Source organism: Trachurus japonicus, chromosome 11 (assembly GCF_045865225.1).
Source record: "Trachurus japonicus isolate A0001 chromosome 11, Traja_1.0".
Classification (NCBI taxonomy): domain Eukaryota; kingdom Metazoa; phylum Chordata; class Actinopteri; order Carangiformes; family Carangidae; genus Trachurus; species Trachurus japonicus.
In genome coordinates this window covers 22,840,023-22,867,331 of record NC_140917.1, presented here as the reverse complement: position 1 = coordinate 22,867,331, position 27,309 = coordinate 22,840,023, and the positions used below count along the sequence as shown (strand labels likewise).

The 27,309-nt window shown below is 40.1% G+C and overlaps 3 protein-coding genes across 3 annotated transcripts; 1 reads left to right on the top strand and 2 right to left on the bottom strand.

Annotated features, from left to right (window-relative positions):
* The first annotated feature begins 763 nt into the window (after nt 1–763).
* On the top strand, nt 764–10,710 carry tert (telomerase reverse transcriptase). The gene is made up of 16 exons (XM_085791898.1): nt 764–1,041; nt 1,785–3,099; nt 3,176–3,365; nt 4,528–4,681; nt 4,768–4,935; nt 5,270–5,431; nt 5,520–5,621; nt 5,720–5,805; nt 5,889–6,005; nt 6,110–6,181; nt 6,823–7,011; nt 7,249–7,375; nt 7,582–7,643; nt 8,417–8,541; nt 8,642–8,779; nt 9,850–10,710. Exons 1-16 carry the CDS (start codon nt 826–828, stop codon nt 9,951–9,953), a joined length of 3,327 nt encoding a protein of 1,108 aa, XP_085648024.1. The 5' UTR covers nt 764–825; the 3' UTR covers nt 9,954–10,710.
* LOC146978860 (sodium-dependent neutral amino acid transporter B(0)AT3-like) lies at nt 9,726–15,821 on the bottom strand. Its single transcript, XM_085791899.1, has 12 exons — nt 15,477–15,821; nt 14,473–14,613; nt 14,155–14,292; nt 13,408–13,589; nt 13,207–13,317; nt 13,006–13,118; nt 12,781–12,909; nt 12,533–12,689; nt 12,116–12,320; nt 11,862–12,021; nt 11,601–11,763; nt 9,726–11,089 (listed from the first exon to the last, which is right to left on the bottom strand). Exons 1-12 carry the CDS (start codon nt 15,616–15,618, stop codon nt 10,895–10,897), a joined length of 1,836 nt encoding a protein of 611 aa, XP_085648025.1. The 5' UTR covers nt 15,619–15,821; the 3' UTR covers nt 9,726–10,894.
* A 2,605-nt stretch (nt 15,822–18,426) lies between these two features.
* Nucleotides 18,427–25,260, bottom strand: LOC146978859 (sodium-dependent neutral amino acid transporter B(0)AT1-like). Its single transcript, XM_085791894.1, has 12 exons — nt 24,925–25,260; nt 22,757–22,897; nt 22,471–22,608; nt 22,193–22,374; nt 21,981–22,091; nt 21,097–21,209; nt 20,841–20,969; nt 20,375–20,531; nt 20,088–20,292; nt 19,813–19,972; nt 19,316–19,478; nt 18,427–19,111 (listed from the first exon to the last, which is right to left on the bottom strand). Exons 1-12 carry the CDS (start codon nt 25,121–25,123, stop codon nt 18,938–18,940), a joined length of 1,872 nt encoding a protein of 623 aa, XP_085648020.1. The 5' UTR covers nt 25,124–25,260; the 3' UTR covers nt 18,427–18,937.
* Nucleotides 25,261–27,309: the final 2,049 nt, after the last annotated feature.

Here is a 27,309-nt window from a genome sequence, read left to right as displayed (position 1 = left end):
CCAGTTAAATCAGACACCAGTTGGGCCATAACACCGGTATTTTTGAAGCAGCAGGGAGCAGTATGTGTTTTTCTGCCATGTCCTAAGCCGCGGACAGCGGGGAAGTGGATTGTTTTGACCGCCAGGGGGGCGTTCCATACGGGCCGTGACGTCACATGAAAGCTATCAATAGGCTATTCCCGTGTTAAAACGTGAGAACACTTTCTAATCGGACTAGCATGTTATTTAAACAAAAAACAAGCGATATGGTTCACTATAATATGGTGAATTATGTTCGTAGAATATTTTTAACCGGTGTACCTTCAGCTTCATAGATTCTACGAAGCATTTAGGCTACGTTTTAGTGAAATGTTTCTCACTAAAATAGAAAAGATTGCAAGAAAACTTTCTCAAAGAATATTTTAATACAAGCACAGGAACATCCTGTGGTTGAGCCGAATTCATAATGACTAAAATACGGTGTATCTCTATCATTTTAGAGGCGAAGTTAGGGATAACTTTTACCACGCATGACCATCGCTCTGTGTAGTAGGCCTCCTACTGCTACATTTTTTTAGCTGGAAATATCCAGTTTCCTCCTCATCTGGTAAGGGGGAAAAAAAGACAACATGCCGTTTCTTATTTGCAGTTGGTTAGCTGTGATTTCGCCGCCGCAGTATGAAGCTACATGATTGGACCATTTGTGTAACCTGCTCTCTCATTGGCTGAGGATGGCGCGGGTCCTTGAAACACCCAAATAATAAATCTCATCGTTACCCTCCTCGGTGCGTTTAGGGTTTATCACACACGTCCTGAGTGACAGCACGACAGGTTAATTCTGTCATAATGTCGACGAGTCAGATGTCCGGTGTGCTCGACATCCTTCAGTCCCTCTATCGTCACATTCAGACACTGGAGGAGTTTGCGAACAGCATCGTGTTTAGAGAGGGGCAGGGGGCTGCACTGGTTGAACAGTCAGACACAAACCGCTTTAAAACATTCGTCCAGAGTGTTTTTGTCTGCTTTGACAAGGAGCTGCAACAGGTACCGAGCTGTAACCAGGTACGTTTCTATACCCACTGTCACTGGTATTGTCAAGCTGACTCGTGCTTCTACACAACCATGGGGCAGGTGGCTAATTACCGAGCTAACTGTTGTGTTGCCAGGGCACGAGGGCAGTGATGATGTCGTCATGTAAGCAGAGTTCAGATGTGCTTTTGGTTTTTACAAAAAGTTGGGACAGACGTGTATGGGCTGTGGCAGATATATTATTTCAGCTCATCAGCAAACCCTTATCAAACGTGGTATTATGGAAATGGCCCACATGTTTATGAAAAGATAATTCATGGGAATTAAATGATTTATATTTAGCTGAAAATAGCTACACAACCTTGAATCATGACAGGGCTGCACAAGCCATTAAGCTCTCTTAGTAGTAGTAGACCAAATTTGAAGTTTTCTTATTTATTTATTGTGTAGAGACAGACATTATAAGACACGTGGTGATGACAAGAATAAAAGACAAACTAAACAAAAAGCAAAACAGGACAATACAGAGTAACAGGTGTGACAATATATAGGATGGGACTTAAAGACAATACCATGCTGTGATGACAGGCAATGCTACAGTGCTACTACTACTACAAACAAAGATAATAATAATAATAGTAATAGAAAAAAAAGTGATATTGATAGACATAGTGAGTGATAGATATAATAGAGTGTGATGAGAGGTTTCATATGGGAGAGAGGAGGGGAAAAAAAGGTTCTTACATCTAGTGTCTTGTATTGTATTTTTTCCACAGATCTGCACCCTGCCTGAACTGCTGGCATTTATCCTGAACACTTTGAAAAGAAAACGAAAACGAAACGTCTTGGCACACGGCTACAGCTATCTCTCCGTGGCTCAGGAGGAGCGGGATGCAGACCACTTCAAATTCCAAGGAGACGTAACCCAAAGTGCTGCTTACATCCATGGCAGCGACATGTGGAGGAAGGTCGCAATACGTCTTGGTACGGACATTACACGGTACCTGTTGGAGAGCTGCTCTGTGTTCGTGGCAGTCCCTCCTTCCTGTGTTTTCCAGGTGAGCGGCGTTCCTGTGTATGACAGGGTTTCCATGGTGTCTCCCTCCACTGGTTTCCGTCTCCAGCCTCGGCCCAGGGCACGTAAGAGTGCTCGATTTAGAAGGCGTCAAAGATCATTGACCTTCAAAATGAGATGTAAAGTCAAAGATCCTACCCTCAGCAAAATGAAGAATAGCACGGATGTAAGCATGAAGAGGGGGAAAAGAAAGAGAGAAATTGACCAGAAGGATGAGGAGGTGGTTATGGCACGTTCAGGAAAGAGGAGACGAGTGGGACAACTAGAACCCACACGGGACACCCAACAAGTTTGCTCCGAGACAGCAGAGGAAGGGCAGAGCACGTCTGCAGAACAAACTCTGTCTGCTAAGCCTTTGGAAAATGCTGGCACTGGTTCTAAACAGCCCGCCGAGATACAAACAACCACAATTGCCTCGGAAGGAGGACCCAGCTGGAGATCCGGTGTTTACCCTCCTTTACCTCCCTCGCAATGTTTTATCCGCACACTAGGATTCCTATATGGGGGAAGGGGAATGCGTGGCTTCCTTCTCAACAGGAGAAAGAAGACCGCGGTTGGATCCAGAAGGCTAGAAGGGCGAGATCTGATAAGACTGGTGTTCTTTGAGGGACTGGCGTATCTCAACGGGCTGGAGAGGAAACCAAAGAAACTCCCCCAACGCTTTTTTAACATGGTCCCTGCGTTTGGTCAACTGTTGCATCAACATAGGAGATGTCCGTACAGCAGGATACTGCAGAGGCTGTGCCCATTGGTGGAAGAGAGAGATGCAGGACAGGGAGAGTTGAACTCCCTCTTGCCTCAGCATTGCGCACCTCACCGGGTCTACCTGTTCGTCAGGGAATGTCTCTCAGCCGTGATCCCGCAGGAACTGTGGGGCTCCGACCACAATCGACTTAATTTCTTTGTCAGGGTCAGGGGCTTCCTGTGCAGCGGCAAGTTTGAGAGGTTCTCATTGGCTGAATTGCTGTGGAAGATGAAGGTGAATGACTGTGGATGGTTGAAGATCAGTAAGACGGGTAAGAATGTCACCATATCAGTTGGTTGTCTTATTCTGCTGCTATATGGTTTTTGAATAACAACCCTCATCTGCAGGCAGGTTCCCACCCAGTGAGCTTTCATACCGGACACAGATCCTGGGTCAGTTCCTGGCTTGGCTTCTGGATGGCTATGTTGTAAACCTTGTCCGAGCCTGCTTCTATGTCACTGAGAGCGTGGCCCAGAAGAACGCTCTCAGGTTCTACAGACAGGAGGTCTGGGCCAAACTACAGGATCTGGCCTTCAGGTACACACACACACACATCTGCATGCATATACTGTATACAGGACGGGGCATATCAATAAATTAGAATATCATGGAAAAGTTTATTTATGTCAGTAATTCAATTCAAAAAGTGAAACTAATACATTATATAGATCCATTACACAGAATGAAACATTCCAAGTCTGTATTTATTTAATTTATTTTAATCGTAATGATTATGCCTTACATTTAAAGCCCTAGTGTGTAAAATTGGGGGGAAACTATGACATCCAGTGTTCAGATTCTAGTATGCAGCGCTCACCCCTCCCGTCAGCAAAGTGACGGTGGCCCTCGAGGACAAACTAACCGCTAACTGATAACAATAACTCTTAATACTGTTGGTGATTTTTTTTAACACACATGCAGACTTCCACTTCAGTCATATTTTGCAGCAAAAAGTTACACAGGAAGACTTACAGTATGTGCCAGTTACGCAGCGCAGTCCCGTGACGGAAGATTAGAGGACAAACATACTCGGACATAGATGTGCATCACTTGTAACAACGGCCCTGCTTAAAAAAAAAAAAAAAAAAGGACGTCAAGTGTGCTCTCCAGCCGGTTCACCTGCAGCTCCACAGAGGAGCCTCTGCTGTGCCTCTCTCTTCAGCCTGGTGTTTGGCTGCACTTTGTATAAAAACTGTTCAACATTGGAAGATTGAGCTGCTAATGCTGCTTAGCTGTAGCACTGTGTGTGTGTGCTTTATAAAAAAAACAAAAAACAAAAAAACACTGTCGATCGTCCTCCGATCGGCACAAGCCTCTAGTCACAGACACCAAGTTTGTCCGCTTTCGCCTACCGTAGCTTTCATTTGTATGCGATTGTGATTAGACTTCGGTAAATACGTATTTATGAAAGCAATATTTAATAGGTTACACATAGACCTAAATTTCAGTATCTCCAAAAATTTGAATGTTACACAAGACACATTTAAAAAAAGCATTTTTAATATGGAAATGTTGGCCTTCTGTAAAGTATGTCCATCTATATGCACTCAATACTTGGTTGGGGCTATTTGACTTGAACTTCTGGAAAAGGACTTTTCCACGATATTCTAATTTATTGAAATGCACCTGTGTCTGTGTGTGTGTGTGTATGTATATATGTACAGACCTCACAAGCTCACAAACCATTTTTGTGATTTAGAGGTCACCTTTCCAAGGGACAGATGGAGGAGTTGACTGCAGCACAGGTAGCATCCCTCCCTAAGGCCACTGTCATCTCCCGCCTTCGCTTCATCCCCAAGACTGATGGCATGAGGCCTATCACACGAGTCGTAGGGTCGGATACCAAAACGAGGGTACATTTCTACACAAGACATTACAGTGAGTTTTATGTTGTTACATGTTGCAGGATTTTTGGGACATTTCATTTATCCTCCTGCAGCTGTACCGAGGGCGTGTCCGTGACCTACTGGATATGCTACGGGCCTGTGTGCGCGCCACTCCATCTCTCCTGGGCTCCTCAGTGTGGGGGATGACAGATATCCACAAGGTGTTGCTGTCTCTGGCTCCAGCCCAGAAGGAAAAGCCGCAACCCCTCTATTTTGTTAAGGTTGGATTATTTTTTTTAAAGATGAGATAAGACTTTATTTATTCCTCAATAGGGGAACTTATAAATAGCAACAGCTCCAACACAGCCTTAGAAAAAGAGTCAGGAAAATATTGGTAAAGAAATAGACGAAGAGATATGAGTACAATAATAAAAATACAATATGAAAAAATATGTACCATGTTAACTTAGATGTTTGAAATAAATATTAAAAAAAAAAAGAATAAATAATGATAATGATGAAAAAAAAACTTTGTTGTTTATTGTACTTTATTGTCTCATTTTAACATTAATTTCTGCATTTACTGAGTAATTCTGTCATGTCTCTGGGCTTAAGGTGGATGTGAGTGGAGCCTATGAGAGTCTACCTCATGACAAACTCATTGAGGTGGTTGGCCAGGCCCTATCACCTGTCCAGGACGAGCCCTTTACCATCCGCCGCTACGCCAAGATCTGGGCTGATCCACATGAGGGCCTGAAAAAGTCCTTTATCAGACAGGTACCATCGCACACACGCACACACACTCCCATGTATGTTTACACACATTATTCAACCTGCTTGTGAATGTTTACTTTTGTCAATACAGGCAGATTTCCTGGAGGACAACATAGGATCCACCAACATGAAAGGGTTTGTAATGTCACTGCAGAAAAGAGGCAAACTTCATCACGCCATACTGGTGGAGCAGGTGACATTCTTCGATGTGCATTTTAGTGAAACATATTGATATCCCACCCATCCCCCTCTTTTTTTTTTTAGAATTTTCATAAAATTTCTCTCTTCTAGCATTTCTGCTCAGATCTTCACGGCAGAGAGGCGTCACAGTTTTTCACCCAAATGCTAACTGGTAGCGTTGTTCAGTTTGGGAAAAAGTAAGCAACGCCAAGAACTCATTTTCTGTCACTTACAATGTGAACATGAGCGTTAATCTGGTCTTTGATGTTTTGTTTTGCAGAACATACCGTCAGTGCAGAGGAATTCCTCAGGGATCGGTTGTGTCCAGTCTGCTCTGCTGCCTCTGCTATGGTCACATGGAGAATGTCCTGTTCAAACACATAACTGGGAAGAAAGGGTACAGCAGATCTCTGCTTTTCCATTACAGATATCCTCTTTACGTGTAGTAACACATGTCCAGCAGCAGGGAGCAGTCTTTCTATATTTCTCTCTCTCCTCTAGGTGTCTGATGAGGCTGGTGGACGACTTCCTTCTGATCACACCAGATCTACATGAAGCACAAACCTTCCTCAAGTATGACACTCTCCAGCTGTTCATTTGATACAGTCGTTATCACACACATATTTTTAAAGAACTTCCTAATTTTCACTCTTGCTCTTTCGTATTCAGAATATTCTGGACCTTAAAAAATCCATTATATCTATTATTATTAGTTCTTCATGAGTTTCAAAATGAGACAATCACATTTTCTTGGTTGTAGAAAAGGTCTGATGTAATGGAACCTGTAAGTACAAGGCTGCAGTATGATTTGCAGTTCCTACATTTAGTTTGGATTCTGTATCAGTACAATAATAATGATAATGGTAATAATTATTTGTATTATTATTATTGTTGTTGTTATAATATGTGAGGGTGTAGTTATTCATCTATAGTAGTTTTTCTTCTGTTTTCTTTTTGTTTTAGTCAGTTTAAACATCTCAAGGTTAAATTGAATCATTGTGATTTTTGACAATTGATAGAAGTAATTTGTAGGTTCCTCTCAAAACAAAATTACAAAGCACTTCATACAAGACAGGTGCTTAAAATCAACAGTGGATAAAATCAAGTGATGGAGGTCATTCGAATGGATAGTCACAACCAAAAGTTGTTAGCACAACATGATGCAGAATGTTTTGGTTCAGCAATTGGTAGTAACACTTGAACACGGTGTACAGGATCTTGTTGGCAGGGGTGCCACAGTATGGTCTAGTGGTCAACCCGCAGAAGGTGGTGGTCAACTTTCAAGTGTCAGGAGAACTGGGCTCTTGTCCCGACATTCGCATGCTGCCCCCTCACTGCCTCTTCCCCTGGTGTGGGCTGCTGCTGGACACAAACACACTGGATGTCCACAAAGACTATTCAAGGTGAAACATTCCTCATGTTGTAATTGCAGTTAATTGTTGGCAACATTATGCTTCATGAATAATAACTTACTGGAATTTTGTTAGTCTTTATGGTTTCTCGTAAGCCATGTAAATGAACTTTGTACTTCCTCATAAACGTTCTACGTAGAGATAACTCCTAGCATAGCATGGATGATTAAATCTGTAATATTAAAGTGATTTACTTTTTCCCCTTTTTTAACTTTCCACCTGTGACAGCTATGCTGGCCTGTCTCTGCGCTACAGCCTCACTTTGGGCTCTTCCCACTCAGCTGGACAGCAAATGCGGAGGAAACTGATGTATATCATCAGACTCAAATGTCATGCTCTGTTCGTGGACCTGAAGGTCAGGGAAGTAGTTACTGTGAATAATATTATTAGTAATAACATCCCTTGTAAACTGGAAGTGAGGTTGCAAATTGAGTTTATGAGTCGTGACTCATTTTACTCTTTATCGATGCTGGACATCTCACATTTATTTCCGTTTAGGTCCCTCTTGTTTCATTTTTGTACTTGCACTTTTAATGATGATGGATTCATTTTCCTCCTCAGACCAATTCTCTTGAGGCAGTCTACAAGAACATCTACAAACTGGTGCTGCTTCATGCGTGCAGGTAAAGACACCAATCTCATTTCTGGCTATTCACATATCACATATTGACCACTGCCGAGTCAATGCACTGAAATAAGCAATAAAAAATACAATTTGCTTCCATTTTCTGATGTGCTCACTGGCTTTGACTTAAAGCAACATTGTGGAGTTTATCGGCCTTAAAATAATGTTTACAGACTCATTGCAATGATAAAAAAAAAAGGTTAATAGGATGAATGAGCCGGGTCACGTCGGCTGAAACTGCACTATGTAACTTCCCTGTGCGGGTAGGAACACCGCCCCTCCCCCCTCTGCGTAGAGCCGTAGAGTGTGACCTGCTTCACGGCATACACACGCTTACCTGACTGTAGCCTAGAGTGAGCCAGCAGCAAAAAATAGAGCGTAGACAGCAGCTAACCAGAAAACAAAGCTATCGAATTACCTGTTGAACACTCTGATGGGGGGCAGATAGCAATTTGAACACATTAGCGCGATGTAGCGCATATGTTTATTACCGTCACCACTCCACCTGTCCAAGTGCGTGTGTGCGCGAGAGAGACGGCGGTCGCCACAGACTCGTTTATTAATGGGTAATGTTGGATGCGCTGGCTGATAAGTCCCCCCCCCACAATGTTGCTTTAATAAATAGGTCAGTAAAGATAATACTGCTATTAGAATAAACACAGCTCAGGATTTTGATCAATACCTGCTCTTAGCTGCAAACTAATTGCGGTGCCTTTTTCCTCAGAATGTAAATATCTGACGTTACAGGGCCTTTGTATGTTTTCTCTGTAGGTTCCATGTGTGTGCCCAGAGTTTGCCCTTTGGTCAGACGGTTGCTAAGAACCCTGTCTACTTCCTGCAGATGATATGGGACATGGCGGAGTACGCCAACCACCTCATCAGGCTCAGCAACAAAGGCACTATTTACCCCACACGCATCTGGAAAAAGTAGCACACAATATTATCAAGTTCAAAATGTATTCTCATCATTTTTTTTCCTGCCTCCTCTTTTTCCAGGATTGATTTTAGGCAGTAGGACTCAGACAGGCATCATACAGTATGAAGCAGTGGAGCTGCTTTTCTGTCTGTCCTTCTTGCTAGTGCTCTCACAGCACCGTCCTCTCTACAAGGATCTTATCACACGCCTACACAGACGTATGTACCTGCAGGAAACACACACATACAGAAATTACCCAAGAAGAGTAGCATAGCTGTCGTGGCACAGTCATGATAATAAGAATAATTTAATTAATACAGTCAATACAGATGTAATGAAATATGCCACTAAAAATATTAAGCATCAACATAAAGACACAAATGCCAGATAGAGAATGACTGAAAACTGAGCAGAACAAATTATTTTACAAATGGAAAGAGATAAGTGAAATAAATCAAATTAACAGTAAAGTATGCATGATTATTTCACCATCAACTAATCTGATATTTTTTAATACCAAGTGGGGGTGCCAAGAGCCTGAGGTGAAGTCTTCATATACAAAGTTTATTTAGTCTGAGCAATAAACCAAAACCAAAATCAGCATACTGTATGTGACCGTGAACTGAATAAAGACAAGAAAAAAGGTCTGCACAGTTCGCTTTAAGCACAAACTGAGTCCAAAGTAGGAGATGGATTTTTGTTTGAATAAGTATAAAGTAACACGTGGCATCAATCAATAAAATGATTTCTGGTGGTGGTGTGCGTGGTTAAAATCATCCAAACAATCCGTGAGGGCGTTGGGAAACATTAACTATTATTGAAGTCACCACTGCTGTGTACAGTATCACTGTCAAAGTCAATGGTCAAACTGAGTTGCAGTGGTGGATTACACTGTGACATACGGACAGCATTACTCATAAATCGCAGGCATTACAGAGATTATGGTTTATAAAAATATGTTTAGATCCATGAAGTTACAGGATAAGCAGAAAAAAGTGCATGTGTGCAGCAGCCGACTTTACACCTGCAGGAGGACCAAGCCCTCGGTCTTTGGAGAAGAGATGTAATGATCGATATGAAAACATCCTCACTGAAACTTTCTAGGAAGGCCAATCCCTTTGAATGTGGACTTTGGGAGAGATCCACCCAACTCCGTGTGATGTTACATGTAATCAAGTCAAGTTTATTGCCACCCTTTAAAATTGGTTTCATACACAAATAAATGTTGCACTTTGCCACCAAAGATAAAAAACACCTTCCTTGTTATTCTGTTGTCATCTCATAACAGGAAAATGTTGTCTTGAGCGGCGTCTGGGGGATCTGAGGCTGGCCAGGGTTCGACAGGCCACTAACCCCAGGATTCCAGATGACTTCTTGACCATCCAGATGTAAACTACCACCAAGCCCCAGTTACTGCTTCTAGAAACCCTCAGCAGTTGAAAGGTACTGATAATTATTAGTTATAGCTATTTTTTCTCTAAAATCTATTTATAATTGTCTTGATTAAGACCAAAACATTCATCTCTGCTTATCTCATCCTCAGGTTTCGAGAGAATGAGATGAGCAGTGTGTTGAAACCGGTCATTTGGAGCGATCTTATCTGTCAGTGTGCCAAAATATGTACCGTCAGTGTCAGGAAAGTAGGTTGCAGTGAATGAGAAAAGGCAGCTCTTAGTCATCTCGTAAAAAACATTGAAATGAAACATCGTAAGTGCACCCAATAAAACAAAAACCTCCATACCAATAAAGACGGATAATTGAAAATCAACCTGTACAACACTCTGTCTCAATCCTGAGCTGTTTGTGTCTTTGGACTTTGATTTACACTCTGTTGTAGTTTTCCACAAAGAGGTTGTGACATCACAGCCTCAACCTCAATTATTTCTATGTAAATCAGCCCACAGAAATATTGTATTTACAAAAAGTGAGACAAATGGTTTTTGAGAAGATGATAAAGAACCAGTTGATAACTGATCTTTTAAAGAATCTCAGAAGCAGCACAAACAGATCTCATGCAGTGATGCTTTGTGACATTTCTCTTCTAATGTAAGGTATTGTAAACGTGAAATAAAGACGACTGATTGAATATTAGTTACAACGTGCACAGTAATACCATGAATCTGACTGAAATAAATCCAGTTTTGTTATTGATGAACAATTGTAAGTTTGTCATATTTCAAACCAGGTCAAATGTAAACATCAAAAATTTACCGAATAGCCTATTTACATTTTTAACTTATGTTGGCTCTTTGGTGAAATAACAACAGTCCACAGAAGTGGTGACAGCCATCAAGAGATCTGTCTGTTTCCTAAGCAAGCCGATTCCTCTCTTCCTATGTTTCAACCTCAAAGCCGTCGTTGCAGTAGGGGTTAATTTCAGTACCAGCAGATGACCGTTTGGTACCCCAGCAGATTAGTCTGTAGATGGCCACCAGAGGAATGGAAATCACGGGGACCACAGAGAGGAGGATGATGATGGCAAAGACCCAGTCTGGATATGGTTTTACTTCAGTTTCGGGGAAAAGTTCCTAAAGGAAAAGAGATGCACAAAATCATGATGAATAGATGACATCACTTTTGAATTTGTTACCAATTTCTTTGCTTCATATGACAGCCAGCTTAGAGTCACTGGTCAACTATGAAATACTTGTAGTGCACACCTACCCTGAAAACATAACTTATTCTTTTCTGGTTGGCTCTGTATTAGGAATGCATGCATGACCCCAAATTTATGGACGCTTCCTGGCATATTTCTCTTCATCTTTGCACAAAGTCGTGAGATTAACATAGCCGCTCAACTCGATATCCATAGCTCATTTCCTGCATGTGCCGTCTACACTTAGCCAACAGACCTGATCTTACAAACAAGACCCTTTGGATGTTGCTGTGTGCAACTACCATGGAGGTGAGCAGCGCATGAAAGGAACTCCCTCAAGAGAGTGTGTGGAAATGATACCCACATCTCTAGGACATGGGAAGCCACTGAATATTTGGATGCATTCTATACAAATGTCTCAGACAGGCCCTCAGCCAACTTACATAGAGTGTGTTCCATGTGGGGTAGGTGGGGTGTTTCTGCACCTGGATGACCACATATGCAACCAGCACCACCAGGAGCATCACAGGACTGATCACCATCCAGCATGCCTTCCAAAAGATGTTGGGCTTCTTTCCAGTCATGAAATAGATGTCCTCACTGAAGCTATAGCGAAGACACGAGAGACAAGGAGTGGGGGTTACATTTTTATACGAATCTCAAATGGAAACAGGATTTATGTAAGAGGAGGAAGGAGAGATTACGTTTTCATTCCACGAACGTAAATGACCCCAACGATCTCAAAGAATGCAATGACCAGAAGCGGCACAGATCCCACATAGCTGTTGAAGACCTCCACCCAGTAGTTACCCGATCCCAGGGAGAAGATGAGAGCTGTCAGGAAGGCTAACAGGCAGATAACCGCTAAAAACAAAATATGGGGGGAAAAAAACACTGAGAGAGATTCAAAGGCAACATAATTTTGACTTCAGAACAACTTGAGCAGATCTGCAGGTACCTGTGACGAGCTCATTAGGGATCCATTTGGGCAGCAGTTTGAGGTCATGGATGGGTGTGAGGACTCCCTCCAAGTTGCCAAACATGGAGGAGAGGCCCAAGCTGAAGAGCATTACAAAGAACAGTATGGCCCATATCTGTGAGCCTGGCATCTCTATCACCGCTTCAGTGAACACGATGAAAGCCAGTCCGGTACCTGAGGCGCTCTGGGGGAGGAAGATAAAAGAGGCAACAAATAATGAGGACGTTTCAACTGGCTGTACATATTGAACAGCTCATGATGTACTGTACTCCAGGAAAGAAAGGGGCGGCAAGAACAGATAAACTACAGAAGAATTAAGGGTAGAGAGATAAGAAAAAGGAGACTGACACAAATATTATGCGATGTGCAAAACTGGAGGTGTTTTAATTAAAATACCTGGTCAAGGAATGTTTTCAAGTCGCAAGTCCTCAGGTTCAAGTTGGCCGTTAGGTTAGGATGTGCCTGATCTAGATAATCAAACCAGCTGTCGTAGTTCTCCAGTGTTATGTTCTGGTCTGAAATCTCAAAGTGGTTGGTCAGTGTCCAGATGTTTCTGTAGGAGGGGGGGTACAAAAAGATCTGCTTTATGGTGTTGAAAAAGCAAAGAGGCTAGAAAGTTAAACAAAGGAGATGTGCGAACATACTCTTGTAGGCAGTTGTTGAAGCCACTTTTAGCTTTAAATCCCAGGATGGAAAATATGGATATGGAGGCATACAGAGATGTGGCACTGTTTATAACTCCTACGAGAACGGCATCCCTCTCACAGTTGTTTCTAGTGGACACAGAACAGAGTAAATTACAAGTTTTAAGTGGTACAAATCAATAAATTCAATCAATTAAAATCAATTTTATAGGTTTCAGTTCTTACCTCTCTTCATTGTAGCTGGAAAAAGCTATGAGACCTCCAAAGGCCACAGAGAGAGAGAAGAAGATCTGGGTGGCGGCGTCCAGCCACACCTGAGGGTTCATTAGTATCTCCCACTGGAGAGAGTGTAAAGACGGACATCAGGTCACTGTCTGGACAGGAAAGATATTTCTCATACCTGCAGTAGCAACAAGTCTTGCTCACATCAGGAGAGAAGAGGTACAGCAGTCCATCGGTGGCTCCAGGCAGAGTGAGGGCACGAATCAGGAAGATGGTCAGGACCAGGTAAGGGAAGGTGGCTGTCACATACACAGCCTGAATTAAAAAAAATATTTATATATTAGGCATGATACTGTGGTGGATTTTTAAATTGGAGCTTATATGTTTTTCACCAGATGAACTTACCTTCCCCATGGACTCGATGCCTTTGATGAAACAGACGTAGACTATGCTCCAGGCACTGGCCAAACAGATGACTATCCACCACTGCAGGGAGCCACTGGTCTCAATGTTAGGTGTGATGTTCAAGGTCTCCCGATACCAGAAGTAATTGACAGGTGTGCTCTTCACACACTCAACATCATAGCCTGCAGAGGTACAAGAACATTAAGTAAGCGGCGTTAAGGTAATTGCATGTACTTGAATATTCAGGACATTTGTTTTTGTATTTCACATTTGTAAAGCCATCCTGCATAAGGTTTCACTATCTGAGGGCCTGAATTTGATGAAGGCTGATTTGGAGTCAGTCAGGCAATACCTGTTGAGCCAAGAGTTCTTGCCACACCACTCTTGCACACTTTTTGCACACTTTATTTGGGATCTAGTAAATCAGCCCCTAAGTGTATTGTTGAAAACACATGAAAACGTAATGAAAACAATGTGTGCTCTTAGACTGTCACACATTTTCTACCACTGTGCAAATACTTCATGAAAACACTCCCTGAATATTTTATGTTGCGGTGTACTATTCCTTTGTGCCATAAAACAGTCCAGTAGTTTTCCTAGTTATGAGTCCGCTCTAGAGAGTTTAGTAAGTTTGAGGTAAATATGAAAATATCACCTACTCAGGGTGGTGTCCATTTACTATACTGTACTGTATGTCCACAAAGTTACCAACAGCAGCTAGACTGAGGGCAGTTGAGTTTGCCTCACCTGTCTGATTTACATTGACTGGACACTGGCTCCAAGGCAGTGGGTTTTGGAAGGAGTGACAGAAGTACCAGAGCACCCAGGCCAGGATGGTGTTGTAGAAAATACACACCAGAAATGACACCACCATAGAGGCAATGCCTACATGGAGGAAATAATGTTATGAGAATAATATAATTAATAATAATAATAATGATAATACAATAAGGAATAATAATAGAAAAAGGAATTGTGTCATAGCAGTTTAATATTTAAAATTTAACATAACAATGGTGACATTTCTTTTAATTTGTATAGAGGAGATGTTACTAGACCACCTACCGAGCCCACCCAGCACTGGTGAGATGGAGTTCCAGACACCGATGGGGCCCATGCGGAGCCTCTGTCCTATAGCCAGCTCCAGGTAGAGCAGGGGGAGGCCCTCAAACACCAACGCTATCAGGTATGGGATGAGGAATGCGCCTGAGGACAATCAGTAAACATTTGCTTCACAGTTAAACATCAGTCAAATTACCATCAACATACTTTGCTGTGAAATTTAAAATGGGTTTTGTGATCATGTGTGGCCATTAATGAAGTCACCACCATTTTTAATTATCCTAATGGAGCCATAATAAGATAAGTCATATTTATAAATAAGGGCACTGCAATACTGAAAGATGTACATATTATTTATATTGGATTACAATGTTAAACATGAGGGGACCTGAGTCAGGTGAGTAAAAATGTAAAAGAAAAATAAATAAGTATTAAAATCTTCACTCGTCACTGCATGTGTACCAAAAAATCTGGAATGAAAATGAAAGAAAATGTGACTAATTGATCCCTAAGCCGAGGTCAAACAGAGTCTGAACCACTACCTGTGGGAATCTCAGAATCTAAACATTGTAACTTGATAGACGTCTGCACATTTGCAGGATTGGCTGTTTACTCAACTTTACTCTGACCCAGGTCCTTTAGGATTCTGTCTGTGGGCCTCAAGATATCTCACTGAAAGCTATGAGGAAGTAAATACAGGAATTTAGTCTATTGAATTGGAAAGATCTGTAATGCTCCCACCGATCAAACAAACATAGATAAGCCTCACCATTTTCCACAGGCAGTCACAATGACTGGCCTGGTCCATTTGGTAATGAGTAATTACACTAAGACAAAAGAGAGAATCTTTGCTCTTGTGGAAATTCAGCTGTGGCCAACAATAAAGCATCTCATGACTAGATAAGACAATTGATAACACACTTGAAATCTCTCACAGAAAATGTGATGAATTATGGTCAAATGTGAAATAATGTGGGGAAAAAATGAATGTAAAGGTAGCATCTCACCCCCTCCATAAATTTGGCAAAGGTAGGGAAACCGCCAAACATTTCCAAGTCCCACTGCGAAGCCGATGCATGTTAGCAGGTACTGCACCTTGTTGTCCCATTTGGGTCTCTCCTGTGCCTCAGCGTTGTTTGTTTTGCCCATCCTCAGCTGATCCACTGCTTGGCATAACCACAATTCTGTTACAAGAATGCAACCTTCCTAATTCCAACATTCACTGTATACCTGTCAGGTCGTATATATATTTGTCATTTAATCCAGAATTCTCCTTCTGCTCTCAGCCCAGTGTATGTTAGAATAGATACTGTTTTCAGTGATGTTTAGTGCTCACCTCTCGTCCTCTGTCTGACTCCCTTCAGTGGGCTGTCCTTTAAAATCCTACCAGATTCACCTACAAGGCAGGTTTGAGTGTGATGCTTGAAATTAATGGATAACCTGGTGATGCTGTACCAGTGTTCCACTGACCTACAGCACACTGTTCAGTCGATAATGTAGATATCATGAAAGTTGTAACGTGTTGTTAAATGAAACTGTACACATGAAGCTGGTTTTGTTAATTAGAATGCAAGACAAAATAATAATAAAAAAAGGATTTAATTTAAAGTTAACAAGTCACTGTTCAATTAAAAAAATATATTTTGATAGCACAATAACTATGGTAATTTACCTCATGTTTAAGTAAAGGTGAAAAGATTCATAGAGAAAGTATTTGAAAGTTCATGTGTGCCAAAGACTGCTGCAGCAATCTAGTGAGAATACAATATAAGTTTTAGAGTTTTCTGTGCCTCTGAGAATGGTCTCTTTCCAGGAATGGGTGGTGGTGGTGGCAATGGCACATTGGAGGCTACCTGAGTTGCTGTAGTCATGTGATGAGCCAGATGACTTCAGTTGAAGAAAATACATGATGCTTTTGGTGAGTAAGGGAATTTCAGGGTGAGGGTTACTTGCTAAACTTAACTCTCCTGTTCTCTGACCTGGTCAGTAAACCACTGTTAAAACCAATGTTATCAATGTACTTTATATGGGAAATGTGAAATGTGCACTCTTCAGTCCCCGCTCCAATGTTTTAAATTACATTGAATTAGTTTAATTTAAGTTTTTACCAACTCTCCCAGTGCCTGTCATTCAAGGTGTACATGTGAGCATGCTGTGTGCATGTTGTGGAAACATGCTTTCTGACCAATCACAACCAAGATATAAATGCATGTGTCCAGCTTATGTTAGCTAGACTAAATCTAACCTCAGCACAGGGAAGGAAGATGTAATAGCATCAGTAGCTGAGACTTATTCAGAGCAGTAGATTGGATGGGCTAAGGGTAGCCAGTTAGCATGCTAACTTTGGTTGATAGGCCTTTCTTTGCAATACATGGACATCGCTGACACAACATTAAATGTTTAGTTTATTTACATTCTGTTGACAGTCTCAGTTCATGAGACTATATGATCATATACTAGGTTTTGACCCACTTTTGTTTTATCTCTGGGCGCCGGTTTGGTTGCCAATAGCAGTCTTATCTGCAGATTAGAAAAGAAACGTGTGATAAAGCCTTCATGCCTGCTTCCTGTCTGTGACTGTGAGCTCAATCGTGTCCTCCCCTCACAACTTGGGTTTTAATTAAATAAGTTGAAAGAGGTTTTTAGTCATTTGTGCTGCCTGCAGTCATGGTTTCTCTGTTTTTCTACAGTTGCACATAAACAGTGAGAGATTGTATGGTTCCTGCCAGTGATATAATCACTGTGGAGAAGTGAGTTAAACTGATACTGTATTATTGCTGCTGCCAATTTTCTTTTATTCCCTATGAATGCAACACAGAACAGTTGCATGAATGCTTGTAAAATTGATTCGCAGTTACACTAAACTTCTTTTTGATAGATTTCTAGTCTGTCCAACTCCCTCTGTATCCTCCAACTGTTCCACAAATCTCTGTCTTGAAGCACAAAAAGGGAGAATTTAAAATGTACCAAAAACGACCATATTTGACACAATTAGTTCATGAAAACCATTACTTTACACTGTCAACTCAGACTACGCCTACATAACATAGATGCAAGGACTGCAAATGTGAATAACTTCTCTACTACACCTGATCTCCTATAATTCTTTTCCTGTTTTAAGGGAACAACTCTCAGCAGTTGTCTGTTTCTGCCACCTGCTGGTGTGCTTCTGTGTGTCTTCAGTTGTGTCCCATCCTTCAATCATTTAATTGCCAACTTCACTTAAGAATCAAGGATGTTTTTAATGTTACAAATATTTATTAAATGCAACATTGAAACATAAAGAAATCAAATAAAAAAGAACAATGTCACAATACAATGCGCACCAGTCACCTGGACAGAGAGAACAACAAGTTGTTCTTTTGGCAGGCTCTGGTGCTGCTGGTTACATACAGTGAAGACATGTTCATATTCACATGTCTATACCTACATTTCATTTCATTTATTGTTTATTTGACAAGGACAGTGCACATTAATGAACAATTTGTGACGCGCACATCACGTCATGTAAATATGCTGGATTTAGCTCAAAGCTAAATTCCATATATACACATGGTTCCTACGCAAGTATGGAAAGTATGGAAAAGTATGGAATTTGATTTTATACATTTCCAGGTCTGGAAAAGTATGGAAAATGGAAACTATTGTATGGAAATATATTTATTTTATTTATTTATACTTAATCTTGGTTTGGTCTTATCTGAGGTTATTTGGGTTAACTATTTTGTATGTGCTATTGTACTTAGCTACAATCTTCTGGAAATTATTTGGTTGCATAATGGCATACACATTCCGAATAATGAAAACAAGATAAATTGCATGCTTTTTTTATATTATGCACATCTATTTACTTAAATATCACAAATTATTTGATTTTTTTTACAGAGAAGTCTGGAAATTAGGTTCTGGAAAAAGTATGGAATTTGGACATTTCAAATGTGTAGGAACCCTGTATACATCTATATTATGCATTCACTAACCATACAAATACATTCACATGTATATGTATGTCTATTTTTAATGCATACATACACATACCCCACTTACAGTATATACAATATATTGATATACAGTATATGCATAATCACTAGCTCACTTGTAGAGTTTATATACACATATAATACAGATGGGATAGTTATGCACAGAAACTATAAGTATACATATAAAATCAAACAAATAAGTCAGTTAACAATAAGTGCCTTCAAGTGCTTATGTACTCATAAGTCCAGCTGAAGCATTTTTTCTTTTGTCATTTACACAATTCACAATACCTTACTTATACTCTAAGGGGATATTGTGTTTAATAAAATAGTAGATATGCATTAAGTTAATGCAACTTGCAGTTTGGGCACTAAACTTTATAGTAAAAAAAATTGAAAAAAAAACAACTGAACAAACTGAAATAAAAAATCATGCTTTTTTTTTTTGGTTTGTTTGTTTTTTGGTTGTTGGCTCAGAATTTTTCACTTTAGGAAATTTCCTTAATTTTTTCTCTTGACGCACATTTTTTCTTACACCAGACATAGACCAGTCGACATAATGCAAACACAGGCACTGCCAGGCTGGGGACTCCTGCCAAAAGAAATATGACTGCACTTATCCATGAAGGGTATGGTATTGATGCCAGAGATGGAAACTCCACCTGAATAACACAGAACATTGTTATCAATACTTATCATTATATGTTATAGCATTAAAATATAATTTATCAAAATACAGTATATCATTATAAATTTATCTTTTTCAATAAGCCATGAGAAAAAGCAGTGTCAGTGTGACCAAATTTGCTCTGACTTCCAATTATTAATGATCACCAACTAGTACTGTTATGAATTTATGTGCTTACGGTGTTGATGTCCCAGACTAAATAGGTGAGCTCCTCTTGGGCTTGGGTCACGAGGTAGAAAACTAAGATAACCAGGATGATCAGAGGACTGACAAGTCTCCATGAAACCTGCCAGAAGAGGCAGGGCTTACGTCCAGTCATGAACTCCAAGTCCTCATTGAACCTAACACACAAGAAGGTTTCGATTGGGTTATAACATATAACTTTAATTCATCTGGAAAGTTCTTTGCAAAAAAGCCATTTTACAGGGGAGTCCTTGCAAAGATACAAGAAAACTCAATAAACAACTCAACTCAACAACTCAATAAACAATACAGTATGCAGGAATAGGTAGTGCTAAGTTGAGTGATACTTATCTTTAGGTTTGTTGCTACAGGTTATAGAGCAATTGTTCCATTAAAAATATGAATGCCTGTGTCCATATGGTAATTTCACAGTGAGATGTACAATATCATATGATATTATATGAAGTAAATACAGGAGCTTCGTGAACTAACCTGTCGATGCCGTAGATGTAAACAACAGCGATCAACTCAAACAGTCCAATGGTCAGAAGTGGAACAGATCCAGCAAAGTTGTCAAAGAGAGTTACCCAGTAAAGTCCTGAGTACTGCGCAAACAGGAGGGAGATGACAAAGGACACAGCGCATGTTGTCCCTGTAACACACATGCACGGAAACAAAGTAGTTTGTGTTAAGACCAAAACCAGACATAGCTTCATCTCCGGTTGCAAAGCCGACGTGAAGATTAATTTAACTACAAAACAGAATACCAGTCAGTGCTTCCTGGGGCCATTTTTTAGGAAACATATTCAGGTCTTTCAAGGGTACGACCACTCCTTCAATGTTGCCAAACAGGGTTGAGACCCCCAGGCAGAGAAGCATGACGAAAAATAGGACAGACCACGCTGGAGAGCCAGGCATCTTGGTGATGGCTTCTGTAAACACAATAAAGGCCAAACCTGTTCCCTCCACTCCCTGAGCAAACACAATGCAGATTAGAGTAACAAACAATAATAACTGAGGAATTTGATAGATATACGTACATCAAGATAGTTACCTCGCTGAGAAGTTTATGCATGTCACAGGTTTTGATATCCAATCCAAGAACAGTGTCAGGATAGGAGCTGTTGAGCTGATTCAACATTGTCTCATAGTTGCTCGTAGTGATGTTGTCTTCAGGGAGTTCAAATGTATTCAATAATGTCAAGATGTTTCTGGAAAAAGATATATGACTGATTAGCAATTTTGGATTGCTGGAGTCAACAGAAGAGATCATATTCGTGTTTTTACTCACTTAAAAAAAAAAGTAAAAGTAAGTAATAAATGGCAAATTTGATTTGATATTCCTGATGTAAACAAAAAACCAAACAAAACTTAGAAACTGTCTCTACCAATTCCTTGAAGGCCCAATCAATCAGTCATTTTTTGCTATAACGTCCATCTTAATATACATTAAATTGTGGAGTGTTTTTTTAATCATCATTGAAAAAAACAAAGAAACCCCTTTTAAAAACTGTACTCACTCATTGATACAGTTGTCAAATTTCTCAGTGGCCCTGAAGCCAATGATGGTGTAGGTGACTGTGGCGGCATAGATTGAGGTGAAGCCAGTTATTGCAGTCAGGATCACAGCATCTTGCATGCAGTTGTTGCTAAGGAAAGACAATAGGGAAATGATTGAGGAAACACCATGTCTGACAATGTTTTTTTGTTTTTTTTGATTGAAGTGATCATTGACTGTGGTTATAAAACACTACATGTCTTCTAAATGTCTCTTACTGAACAGGGTTATAGCTTGAGAAGGAGATGAGACCCCCCCATGCTATACTGAAGGCATAGAAGACCTGGGCACCTGCATCAAGCCAAGTTGTAGGTTTCATCAACTCCTCCACCTGCAAGAATATATGGATTTGAGTGCAGAGGTAGGCTTTATAACAGTTTTTGACATTTTTGACCATAACTGACTGGGTAGTAGAGTTCAATGAGTGATAAAGATATGCTATTGGATATGTCATTGGTTGATGGATTTGCTGATCATTTGTCAAAAGGACCTGGAACCAGCAGCTTCTATTATAATGTTGGATGCATTTACAATGGATTCACAACTACCCTCATTTCAGGCAAGTCATTAATATCTCTAAATCCATGTGTTTGATCTGTTTAATTTGTCATTCTGGTATGGTAGTACAAAGCCTCTGGTCCGCTCCTGATTGCCAAATTAAAGTTACAGCATACAACTTTCCAGTTGTTGAGGTTTCTGATGTTTACATGCTTTCACATGTATACACATACAGTACATGCTGCTAGTTTCTTTACTTTAACAATTGCTGATGACCCCTTTCTCCTTCTATACTATCCTTCATGCCTAATGATTTCTTTGCCAATTTTAGCAATAATGACACATAATGGAAGAAGTTTATGTGCGGTAATAGATGCATAGTTTGGCCTTAAAGCCACATTTCATGCCTTGGTTGTTTCAACAACTAATTAAATCAGATCAATCCAATCAGAAATGAAATTTCTCTGTAAGCTTTTACACTGTATGACAATTTCCTGAAAGAAGGATTTCATCCTGGTGTGTTGAATTAGTATACTCTTTTGATTTGTACAAATGCCAGAGAAATATACCAGATATTGTTGCTCTATTAAGATTTGAAACATACGTCTGGTGTGAAGAGGAACTGTATTCCACTCAGGGCTCCTTTAAGAGTCAGTCCTCGCACCAGGAAGATGAACAGCACTATGTACGGCAGGATGGCTGTGACGTACACTGCCTGAGGTGAAGACAGGATATTAAAACACATGAAATAATTGCGATAGTGACTGATAGCAGTGATTCAGTATTATATATTATTTAACATCAGATTCTACAAACCTTGCCTGATGTGCTGATGCCACGTATGTAGCAGATACAGATGAGTGTCCAGGCAGCTAACAGGCACACCACTATCGGCCAGTGGAGCCCCGTTGAGTCAGCGATAGAGGACGAACTATTTAGAGTCACTCGATAAAAATAGTAGTCCACAGTAGAGCTCTGTTGACACTCTGGAATGAATTCTGTGGATGCAAGGAAGAGGCATCTGCACATGTTTCCATCATGAGTTTGGGGTGCTCACTGTGCTTGAGTTTGTGTTTGTGTGTATTTCCAAATACCTGTCCCATTCTCAGCGAGAGGACACTGGGTCCAAGGCAGTGGGTCTTGAAAGGAGTTGAATAAATACCACAAGATCCAGGCAATTAAAGTGTTGTAGTACAGTCCAACCAAAAAGGACACCATCATGGAGGCTATACCTGTGGGAGAGCGTCACTGACTGTGATATCGCACATTCATTAACACAAACATTCATTGACAGCTTTGTGTTGCTGTGTTTCCATGTTCTTTCAACTTATTCATTTTGCCTCTGCTTTAGACAATTGTTCCAGAGCCTACTATACTTACCAATACCGGTTAAATAAGGGCTGATGGCTCTCCACACTCCCACACTGCCTTTCCTGAGGCGCTGGCCAATGGCAAACTCCATCAGCAGAAGAGGCATTCCTTCCAGCACCAGCAGGATCAGATAGGGAATCAAAAAGGCACCTGTAAAATGTAAGTGATCAGTGGTGCACTATTACACCTGTCATACTGAATTTCTGACAATCATAAATCTTTTTAGCAATCAAAATGTAAGCATTGGCTACAGATAAAGCTTTGATATTTAATACATCGATTAACCTTGGCTGTAAAACATTAGGTCAGTTTCATTAATCTCTCAATGCTGGACTCCCGCCATCCAACCCCTGGGTTTGGCCCCCTGCGTTTGTTGTTATTCCAGAAGAATTACCTCAATTTGCTCTCATCTGCTGTGTGCCAATCAGTGTTTAGAGTTAAGTTAAATTTACGCTTTATTAATGTGTGTACAGTTAAAGCAGAAGTAAGCGATCCGGTCGTTTTGGCTAACTTCTTGTCAGCCGATGGAGTTAGCAGTCCCCGCCCTCGTCCCTACGTCACCACATGCACGCGCATCCCTTGGCTGCACACACAGAGAGGACCGCCCCTTTATGCCGTTCTCTCTCCTCATTGGATAAAGGTTGTAGGATACAAGGAAAGTTTTCTCCTCGGCTTACAGCAGAGCAGAGTGACTGACAGACCCGTGTTTCGGACCAAACACTCTATATAAGTGATTCCCATCGGAAGAGATAACTATTTAAGACTTATATTAACACAAATATTCCGCTTACTTCTGCTTTAACTCATTTGTGTTCTCAGCCCATTTTCTTGGTCATGTTTATAACCACTAGCAACACTTTACTGTGAGTAAACTATCTAACAAGCTACCATGATAGTTAGAAGACTTATCTCACAAATTTTAGTTATAGTGTTGTGTACGTACAATATTTTTTGTTGCATTCCCATTTGTAAATGACATTTATGTCAACATCCAATTAGTAATTCCAATTATTGCAAAAATCTGCATCGTTCTTGATGTCTGCAGTATCAGTCTGAGTGATTTACACTGTTGCCCATAAAGTTGGAATAAAATATATATTTTTACCTCTTCTCATGAAATGATTGTGACAATGTGATTTATTCTTGATAGATAAAATGTATATTTTCTCAAAACTTTATTGACAAATCTCTTCTAGATGTATTACTGTGAAAAGTAAACCACAATTAAACTTTATAAAAGGAATAAAAAGGAGGAATGTGTCTGAAAACTAAATTTTTCCAACTTTATGGGCAACCGTGTATAATATAAAAAAAAGTAATTGAAGACAATCCACATACAGATACACGCAGTCATACAGATACAGTGTTATGTTCCACAGCGTAGTGCAGTATTTTTAACATCTACAAAACTATCTTTGTAATTGAGCTGTTTGATGACGTAATCACTCTCAGGTTGCAAACATGGGAGTTTTTCCAGTGGGGGCGATCCAAAGCTGGATATCAGTTACAATAACCAAAAACAAACACAAATCACTATGCACGGTGTTGGAACTGTAGTGTTAACAGAGCAGAGCATATACTTAAACTAATGACTGCAAAAGACAACAAATACAATACTACTGTTTGACCGTTAAGATAATTTTTATTAGTGGTAGAAATAGAGGTAACAGGAGTGTTTGCTGTGTTTTTTCTTTCCTTTGCGCTTACTAATAATTCTGCCACACGTACTTGCACTTGCATGAACCAATATGAAATTGATTAACAATCTAATTTCTTCTGTAATTACATTGATTTCAGTATTTTGTTTTCCCTGCTTTGTCCCATCGGTGGGTTGCCCGTTGTGTTACAGTCAATAAAACAATACATTATATTATAATAAATTATCTTTGCAAAATTGTCTCATTCCCTGAGGCTTAATACATAGTATTTCAGATCCATTGTGGCTCACTTGGCACAGCCACTTTTGAAAATGATACTCAATTTCCAAGTGTGTGCTTCCTTTGAGAGTGAAAGTGTTCAGAGTTCAGTTGTATATTATCAGCAGTTGCCTTTTGAACCCTTTCTTGAAGACCAGTACTAATAGCGAGTCCTTCCATGAAAATCACATATACAGTACAAGACCATTCTTTTAGATTCATGTAAGAAGACGTCGCTTTACCATTTCTGTTTAGACTTACCTCCTCCATGACTTTGACATAAGTAAGGGAATCGCCATACGTTCCCAATTCCTATGCAGAAGCCCACACAGGTTAGGATGTACTGGGCTTTGTTGTCCCACTTGGGCCTGTCACTGGACTCTTCCTTCTCCAGCCGCTCCAGATCTTCATAGTTGGGGATCCGGAGATCCAAGCCCCGGTTGGGAAATACTAGTCTCATGGCAAACTGGTCAAAGCAAAGATGTTAACACTATCGTTCTTGGATGTTGAAGTGAGCCCTTGGAGTATGCACTTGCCAAGGTTGAGACATGTTTATGATCTTTTACTTTATCTGGAGCAGTTCATTGGCTGGTGCATACTCTGTACTTCTATTTTTATGCCACCAGTCTTGCTGAGTTGTTGTTCCAAGTATATTAATATGGGGTATCAGGTGTAAGGGTCTGTTGAATGGAAGGTTTGCCAAACTATCTCTAACTTTACAGCTGAGGCAGTCACTCACTGAGTAGAGTTTCACCTTGAGAATGAAACGAACCCTCCAACGAGGTCAAAGGGAAGAAAACCTGTTCGCTTGCCTCCAGCTTGTCACATGGATTTATGAACTCAAGGGAGCACGGGGTAGTAAGATTTCATAAAACAAACCTGTTGATTTAGTACCACTCAAAACTGCCCTGGCCATTGTAAATAATACATGATTGAAGTTACTGTGCATTAATCTACTGTTTCGGTTTAATAAAATTGACTGTGGTGATAAAGAGTGAACAACCAATGCTAATAAATTGAGGTCCACACGTGCAGGACTGTGTAGCAAATCTTACCCCAGTGTTTACACTGTCATGATAGCATAAGTATAAGGTGACAGCTATAACCTCAACTGGGATCTCTTATAATCCCTAAAATTATGTCTCGTGTAAATAAAAGGGAGAAACATCAGGAAATCAAAACAAAATCTCTGGATTCCCTTTATGCTGTTCTTACTGTGGTGAACCACAATACCATTTGTTTTTGATTGTTTGTATCCGGTATGCATTTGATGTGATAATGAGGGTGTAAAACCTGCTCAGGTTTAACTTAAAGCACATTACTTATATTCTATATTTTCCATCATGTCATAAATATAGTACACATAATCATTTGTACTTTAAAAATTAAGTTTAGTAATTCAGTTTATATGCTGTAATGTACTTCGCTGAAATCATGACAGACTACATGAAAACAAATTCTGAGACACCTCTATTTTTATAATTTGTAACAATGTCCAGAGCTAATATAGAATAGAATAAAACTTTATTGATTCCCCAAGGGGGAAATTCACAGTGCAATTTTGATGTGTCACTCACCTCTGAAATATGTTATAATGATGATATTAGAATTCACGAGCCTTTAGGTAGCTCACACAGTTACAGTACATTAAGTATGCAGTGGGGGTCTATCAGTGAATGACCTGTTGATGATCCTGCAGTAAAATTCACAATTTATAAGACATCAGCAATATAAAACGTTCTGATACTGTTATCGTTATTATGAATTATTAAAGGACAATAGTTTGGCAATTGCTCAGGTACACTTAATCAACAAGAAGCAAAGTTCAGTTTGTTCAGAACATGCTTCCATAAAAGTTATTTTAAGTTATGAATCATTACTGATTATTAGTTGTAAATGTTACCACTAGCGCCACCAATCAATCATTGTCAGTGTACATAATGTAATAAAAGCAAAATATATCAGATTAAATCATATCCTCCTATACAGCAGTTGGATAAGTGCACAAATAATGGCTTTATTATCAACAGTGATCTGTTGATACGTCATCACAGTGGAGGAGCCTTTAACGTTCCTCCTCCACAGTGCTTTGTGCTTTACTGTGTCCGGTTCACCTGACCTTGCCACTACCCCGAGTTCTGTCAGTGAAATGTCTCCCTCTCCTGGTCGATTTGCTTTTAAGCCGATCTTCAACAGCATTACTGTTCAGCTGATTCAGTCCCTTACTGTATGTCATCTCATATGTTCAGTGAAAAAGTTACTATTTTATCCACACTATCCTTTGTATCTGTTCTAGATGTAATTTCTTAAGTTACATCTAGAGTAATTAAATTTATAGGCGCCATGAGCCAGAGATGTTCACAAGTCTTTTTTTGCAAGTCCAAGTCAAGTCTCAAGTCTTTGGTCACGAGTCCGAGTCAAGTCTCAAGTCTCTAAAAAAATAAAAGTCTCCTGTCTCTTCTGGTTGTAATGACCCTTCTATCATCTGCTGCTATCCGGTCTACTAAGGATACTGCACAGCTATATCTTAGAGATTCAAAGCATTTACTGTAGGTTATTATCACTCCTTTATCTATACAGTAGGGCCACTTTTTGGTAAATCACTTAGGAAACTAAGAAAAAGCACGGTGTGACACTGAATTATAT

Excerpts from the sequence above, each read along its gene's own strand:
- LOC146978860 (XM_085791899.1), bottom strand. The coding sequence starts at position 15,618 with ATGGGCAAAACAAACAACGCTGAGGCACAGGAGAGACCCAAATGGGAC. Across the intron at positions 13,119-13,206 it reads TGTACCTCTTCTCTCCTGAT|TGGGAGATACTAATGAACCC; the intron begins GTGAGCAAGACT and ends CACTCTCTCCAG. Across the intron at positions 12,321-12,532 it reads TGAAAACATTCCTTGACCAG|AGCGCCTCAGGTACCGGACT; the intron begins GTATTTTAATTA and ends TTCCTCCCCCAG.
- tert (XM_085791898.1), top strand. The coding sequence starts at position 826 with ATGTCGACGAGTCAGATGTCCGGTGTGCTCGACATCCTTCAGTCCCTC. Across the intron at positions 7,644-8,416 it reads GTGCTGCTTCATGCGTGCAG|GTTCCATGTGTGTGCCCAGA; the intron begins GTAAAGACACCA and ends TTTTCTCTGTAG. Across the intron at positions 8,542-8,641 it reads CATCAGGCTCAGCAACAAAG|GATTGATTTTAGGCAGTAGG; the intron begins GCACTATTTACC and ends CTCTTTTTCCAG.
- LOC146978859 (XM_085791894.1), bottom strand. The coding sequence starts at position 25,123 with ATGAGACTAGTATTTCCCAACCGGGGCTTGGATCTCCGGATCCCCAAC. Across the intron at positions 21,210-21,980 it reads AGTTCCTCTTCACACCAGAC|GTGGAGGAGTTGATGAAACC; the intron begins GTATGTTTCAAA and ends ATATTCTTGCAG. Across the intron at positions 20,532-20,840 it reads TTTGACAACTGTATCAATGA|AAACATCTTGACATTATTGA; the intron begins GTGAGTACAGTT and ends ATCTTTTTCCAG.